At 31.8% G+C, this 7,592-nt stretch overlaps 1 protein-coding gene across 9 annotated transcripts in view; it reads right to left on the reverse strand.

The window, feature by feature from the left end:
• LOC144837863 (prominin-1-A-like) overlaps positions 1 to 7,433 on the reverse strand; it is a 40,329-nt gene extending 32,896 nt beyond the window's left edge. For 8 of the 9 annotated variants that reach the window (XR_013611560.1, XR_013611559.1, XR_013611556.1 and 5 more), the window contains exons 1-2: positions 7,329 to 7,433; positions 3,094 to 3,339 (exon numbers count right to left, since the gene is read on the reverse strand). Coding sequence is in view for 4 of the 9 variants with exons in the window: in XM_078693162.1 (XP_078549288.1) it covers positions 3,094 to 3,316 (223 nt within the window). In the remaining 5 variants the exon portion in view is untranslated. Of the gene's footprint in view, positions 1 to 3,093; positions 3,340 to 7,291 lie in introns of all 9 variants that reach the window. The other variant, XR_013611557.1, reaches the window with a different exon arrangement.
• Between the last annotated feature and the right edge of the window lie 159 nt (positions 7,434 to 7,592).

Raw genomic sequence — 7,592 nt, forward strand, 5'->3', positions numbered from 1 at the left:
ATAGAATTAAATGAGAGTATTTTCATTATTTTTCATAATTTGATTGATGATCATATTTTTACCAAGATGACCATACTTTTATGTTTTCAGCCGATTGTTTTTCTCCTGTGCTTTATTTTTTAAAATATTATTTTCATTTATTTGGTATACACTCAAAATGAAATTCTTATGAGTTTACAAAAAGTATTATAACAAAACAGTTAATAAAAATGAAAAACATTAAATCGCCTATGTAATAAAAAAAAATAAATAAATAGAACCAATAAATACACATTATGAAATTAATTATTAGATTTCAATTTTAGAAATGTGTGCACTAGTACTTTCCAATGAAAATTCTAATGGAATTTAGGCCATAAAAACACAATCTTCAAACTTGGAAGTACTATGGGTAAAACAATCAATATTGGTTCATGAAAACTATGATGATACTCTCAACACCATATAAAAAAAACTTCAACAATTTTACAATAGGATTATATTATATATAGTAATAAACATCTCAAGAGAATACTGTACTTGAGTAGATAATAAAACAAATCAAGTGAAAATACTTTACATTCAAAATGTTTAGTTTTCTTCCACTTAAGTTTTACGAGTTCTTGAAAAAAAATAAGTGGAAATGAAATGTTTGAGTAATAAAGGAAAATAAGTTTTGAGTGTTTACAATTAAGATAATATTAATATTAATACCAAAGTATTGTGATGTGAAACAAGCATTAATTTAAACACAGAGTTTGACTGGATACTGTGTACAGTGGTAAAGTAAATTCAATGAAGTTCTTGGAAACAACACAATGCACTGTATTTTAATATCATTATACTGTTCTGTTAGGTGTGTCTAATCTATTGATTTTGTCACCATTGAATTCCTGCCAAGTTTTGTTTGAAAGAATGAATCCTTCTATAGATAGAAGACATCTTTTGTCATTCTGTATATTCTACTACTGTATGTGTTAATTAATATTGCTCATTGAAACACCTTCATATACTGTACTATAGAAACCAGGGAAGAGATAGAAACTAACATCAATAATAATTAAAATAACATTTTAACTAAACACAGTGGCAGATCCAGGCCAATGGGGCCTAAAAATGGCAAATTTTATGTGCCAAACTGAAATGAGTATCCTATGTTTTGAATTACAATTTGCAAAATTTAGGGTGGGCCCAGGCCGGCCCTAGAATCTGCCTACTGTATGAAACAATATGTACGGTTAAAATGTTAAATTCTTCTGTTTAACTTTTATTGACATCATTATCTTTTTTATGTTTTAAACTTTTATAGTTTATACTCTTTTCAAAAGATGTTTGAGAAGAATGAAGCTAATTTTAGAACTTAACCAGTCAAGTCAAACAAAATGTCAGCTAATCATCAGCTCTTTGTGGTAGTAGGTCTTGGTACTTGGGTACCAATTGAACCATGCCACTATTTATATTCCTCCATGGATAAACTCGCCCATACTTAAATTGAATCACAATTTGTCATTCTATTATATTAATAATAATAATCAGTTTAATGGTAGGTGTGTGTTATTATTTACAGAATAACATGCACCAGTACCCATCACATCTGTTCTTTTTTTTTAATTGACAGAGCAAGACCAAAAAGTATTTTTTTCAACATTGAAATGCTGAATACTTTGGATCTAATTATTCAATTTCGAACACTAAATACAGTATAAACTGTATAGTTTACTTTTAGTGGGGTGCATTTTTCATGTAATCATATTCATAATTTGGTGATGAGAAGTACAGTATAAAATGTGTACAGTGCAAGACAATAAGTTAATGTATATTCCTAAATGATGTGGCGTAGTAAACCAGTGTTTAGTTTTCATAATTTAGAAATCAATTCTGGACAAGGTACAGAATCTAATACTCAAGTCAAATTGTACTTTATCAACATGACACAGCTTCTTAATGTTTTTGAATGTGTAATGTTTTTAATTGTGTCTACAGTAGACATAGACTACAACCACTACTAGTAAGCTTTATTAATGTAAGGTATATTTTACCCTATTTAATACCAGTAGGAAGTCCTTCGTTCCAGTAAATCCTGTTGGTAAACTGGCTTAGGGAAAACACTTAGTAAGCAATTAATAACATTTATTTTAACTCTTTAGTTAGACCAAAATTTACATTCACAAATTTTTGACAATTTTTTTCTAAACACCAGTGTATAGAAAACTGGCACTGGCAGGCATGTTTTTAGTGTTTGAACTTTTTATATAAAATCATTCCTGTATAAAAGTATCTTTAATACCTCTATTATAGCCTACTCCTGTATAGAGTGTCATCTGAGTCATTATGGTTGTACAAAACAACCATACCTTTTAAACAAATCAATTTGCAAATCAATAATAGATTCTATAGAAATTTCCTTCTATTTAAATAAAGAAAACAATTCAACAATTGTACATTGCATGAAATCACCATGATTTAGGAAGAATAGTGCAGTTCAAATAGCAGCTGTCCAAATTAGTATAAATCGAACTTGAATTTTATACAGTAACAATTTGTAAATAATATTAATGGCTAGATTTGTAAACTTACAGTACCAGTCCACTATTAAAATTTATTTAAATGTTGCAGTCAGTACTACTAGTATTAGTAACAATTCAGACAATACAAGTTTATAACAAATTGTAATGTAATTGTAATAGTTATACATAGAATGGCAGATATGACATTAAAGGCTGTCAAGGTATTTATACAGGGGGTTTAACTGGAAAATGATGGTTATCACACATTCATTCATTTCTATGGTAACCACTATAAACATATCAAAACATTCATAATTATACTGTACCAAGTGCTTTCTAGTTAGAAATTTTAAAATTATATAAATCTACTATACAATTAAAAAATATTGGCATTTTGTGTATTATTGTCAAATATAAAGAGTTTGAAAGCATTTTAAAATACCATTGATCAATTAAAAATGTAATAAACTGATTAATTCAATAAATACTATGCAAGTTGTAACAGAATTTTTTTTTTACAATGTTTCAATAAAAGATAATCGAGATTATATTTCAAACTGATGTCAGGTAATAAAAAAGTAATAGAAAATAATACTAGAATACATACCATATGGTGGGTCACCAGGTGATATGAATTTCAAGAAACCATCTATTGAATTCCAAGTAGTATCTAATGGAAACCGGTCCCCATCAAACTTTTCTTCGCTGTATTCCTGGCCTTCTGGCAATGACGCCCACGTTATATCGCCATCATTATTCGTGTTTGTTGACGAGACTTCACTAACTACCAATAACGTGATGGCCAACAGGATAACAAATCTCGTAATCATAATGCAACTTTAAACTTTTCCCTCTAAAAAAATGAAATAAAATGTAACAAATTGAATGACATTTATAATAGTACTTCTTAGAAATTAGAATAAGAAATAAATACTGTGTGATTGACAGTAAAAAACCTTTGGAGACATTTTTCTTTCTTTTCTCTTACGTGACTTTGTAACAAATGTTTGTTAGTTTTTTTTTTTTGACTGGAAAATGCTAAGAACAATAATAATTAATATAAAATATTAATTATTAAAATAACACAATATTCTATTAATAATATTAATAATAGTTTTTTCGCAATAGACTCTTTAAGACTTAGGTAAGCCTAGACTCTAGGCCTAGAGTTAATATTGCATAGCCCCAATCTTAGTGATGATGGTAATGGTAGGCCTAGGCCAAGTGGAACTGTAGTATTTATTATGACCTACCTACCTCACCTGTAAAAAAAAGTGCGTAATAGTATCCCTATTTTACACTTTCTCTGGGAAAAAATTAGAAACAAGTGTTTCTCAACTGATTTGTGTCATATGGGGTCTACATATCCACCAAAAAAAAGTTCCAGCTCATCTGGCCTGGGGAAAGCCGCCATTTTGGATTTTCAAAATGGCTGCCATAAAATACAGGTTTTTGCTCATATCTCCTCTTCTACATCATGCATGGAAATGATTTTGGTGGCAAAATGTATGTTTTGAGGGTCAAGGAATCTAAATACAGCATTTTGAAGTTCACTCAATGACCGCCATCTTGTTTTTCAAAATGGCCGCCTTAAAATACAGATTTGTGCTTATCTCAGCTTCTACATCATGTATAGACATGCTTTTGGTGGCAAAATGTAGGTTTTGACGGTCAAGGAATCCAAATACAGCATTAATTTGAATTTCACCCAATGGTCAATTTGAAAATCAAAATGGCTGCTATAAAATTTACAGATTTTTCCTCATATCTCAGCTTCTACATCATATGAACGTAATTTTGGTAGAAACGTATGTTTTGAAGGTCAGGGAATTCAAATATAGTATTTTAAAGTTCACCTAATGCCCGCCATTTTGTTTTTCAAAATGGCTGCCATAAAATTTACAGATTTGTCCTCGTACCTCCTCTTCTACATCATGCTTGGAAATGATTTTGGTGGCAATGTTTATGTTTTGAGGGTCAAGAAATCTAAATACAGCTTTTTGAAGTTCACTCAATGGCCACCATTTTGATTGTCAAAATGGCCACCATAAGCTACAGGTTTTTGCTAATTTATGAGCTACTATGATTATGATTTTGCTAAGCCTATGTTTTGAAGGTTACAGAATAAAAACAAAATTCAGCTTTTGAAATACAGTTGGAAAGTGATGACGAGAATAAGTCAATATGTTGGTGATAATATATGGGAACCACAATGATTATGACCCCAGGAGATACTGTACACAAGAAGATATCAGCGATGTACTGTAACTATATCATTCGCGTGAAGAACCTAAAAATAAAATATTCTAAAAATGTTTGTTAGACGACATTTTAAGATATTTTCCAAATCCTAAAGAGAAGCATGGCCAACTTTAGTTAAGCATATTCCAATCAGATACATTATAGATAAAGCAAGTAAAGCAATTTAAAGCAACATATCTTATGTGACTGAATGGATGGTTACCTAATACACTGGGGACTAACACTACTTCACCATAACTGGTTTGGATTTATGCATGTAGGTATAATGCGATAACTGGACAAATCGACGATAGTTTATGCCGATCATTCTTTTTTATCCAATTAACATGTCAACAGTTTATACAATGGTACAGCCATTCTGAAAACGTATCTAGCTGCTCATCTACCAGTCATAATAATCAGACACGGAGGAGTTTATCTTTTCAGGAGCTTTCTTGGTTATATTGGACATACTGGTGGGTTGAGGTTTTGAAGTTGTGCATAACCTACTTTAAAGAGAGCTGTATATTCTAAAGCTCTTAGAGGATGCAGCTATGTATCATATAATAATAACACGAGATGAGGATGTACCATTTTGTCTCCAGATATAGACACAGTATAGGACAATTGACCATGATGGCCAATATGCCTGAACGACAAATTTCCATATACATACAATACAAGATGTTCCAAAAGAATGGATATCATGCAACGTGTTATAATGGTGAAGAATCAGTTTTTAGACATAAGCACAATAGAGAAAACCTTATGTATCTTGAAATTTGTCTTTCAGCATTTCCAGATATAGCCTTCCACTTTTGGCATTTTGGCCATGACCAACTGCTGCAAATATGAAAGCATACTGTAGATCCTATATCTGAACCTGGAGCTCCCAATTGCACAATCATGCCTAAAAAGTTATACCATCTAATGATACAGCCACAGCTTAAATGTTCTTGATATCTTTTTGACTTTCCCAGAAAGCTCTTAAGAATCTTTCGAGTTTGACGACAAATGGCAGTTTTCTTTCTCTAACTATTTGCATTACTTTACGTCACATTGGTTGATCGAAGGTTATTAGGATGGCAGATAAGCAGCTAGATTTAAACATAAATGCAGACCATTTAGGGTGACTAGTGTTGATCTCCCAGTGTATTACCATGTATTCATAAGATATGTTACTTGCTTTATCCATAAGTTGTACTTTTAACTGCAAGTTGGCCATGCTTCTCTTTATATTTGGAAAATATCTTTACATGTCTATGTAACTTCTTTAGAATATCTTGTTTATTAGTTTCTTCTCGCGAATGATAGTTACAGTACACTCTCTGGTATCTTCTTGTGTACCTCTTTGGTCGTAATCAGTATGGATCTTGACGTTGACATAGTAATAATGAGGATTGTGATAGCGATAGATCTTGGAGACTAGACAAAGGGGATTGTACATAAATGTTGTTATTATTATATGTTGTGCCAGTTTGATTGGGAATTTTAAAACTATTACTGTATTTAACAAACTATGCAAAAAAAAGCAACATCTAAAGCCAGTGGAGCAGTAGCCTTCAACTATGAAGTTTGGTCCTAAATGGAATAAGAAGATCTGATCACTTTCCGACTCTGTATTTTAGAATGCTGATTTTTTATTCTGTAACAATCAAAACATAGACTTAGTTATCAAAATCATGTCTTCATTATGTATATGAGCTACAAAATTAGCAAAACCTGTATTTTATGGCGGCCATTTTGAAAAACAAAATGGTGGCCATTAAGTGAACTTCAAAAAAATGCTGTAATTGAAATCCTTGACCCTCAAAATATATACATTGCCACCAAAATCACTTCCATACATTATGTGGAAGCTGAGATAAGAGCAAAAATCTGTATTTTTATGGTGGCTATTTTGAAAAACAAAATGGCGGCCATTGAGTGAATTACGAAAATGCTGTTTTTCGATTTCTTGACACTCACAACTACACTTTGTCACTAAAATCACGTTCATACACGATGTAGAAGTTGAGATGAGTACAAATCTGTATTTTATGGCGGCCATTTTGAAAAACAAGATGGCGGACATTCAGTAAACTTCAAAATGCTGTATTTGGATTCATTGACCCTCAAAACATATACTTTGCCACCAAAATCATATCCATACATGATGTGGAAGCTGATATATGAGCAAAAATATGTATTTTATGGCGGCCATTTTAAAAATCCAAAATGGCGGCTTTCCCCAGGCCAGATGAGCTGGAACTTTTTTTTGGTGGATATATAGAACCTATATAACTCAAATCAGTTGAGAAACACTTGTTTCTAATTTTTTCCCAGATTGGCCCTTTTTAGACTTAAAATAGGGATACTATAACCACATCCGCATAGGCCTACTCTACAACAACAAACACATACCGTACTCTTACCCTCTTACTTCACTTCTGCACATTGCATATTTTGGGCCGGTGGGAACAAGCTTGATAACGTTTTAAATTAAATTATCATATAGTGATACACTAGGCCTACATGGATAATATAACATAACCAATTGATTATAATGTATTCGTGTAACTTACAGTTTATCATTAATAACCAAGGTACCAAGTTATTTACCTGCAAACTCTGGAGCCGTATACTAGAATCGAATGAGAGTCGAGCTGCTGCGCTGCTTGTGTGATGTGTGCTGTCTTCTTGTTCTTGTGTTTTGAAAAACTATGTTATTGGGGGCGCTCCAAACTTTTTTTTTATGACCTACAAAAACGTAATATCCCCATCCGTCACCAGCGTACCTACGCGAGACAATTAAATCTACAAATCCCATTCAGCGCCCTCTACAACAACAATAATCTTGTTGATGAAATGAAGAAATTAAACTTG

Source organism: Antedon bifida, chromosome 3, assembly GCF_963402885.1.
Source record: "Antedon bifida chromosome 3, ecAntBifi1.1, whole genome shotgun sequence".
Taxonomy (NCBI): Eukaryota; Metazoa; Echinodermata; class Crinoidea; order Comatulida; family Antedonidae; genus Antedon; species Antedon bifida.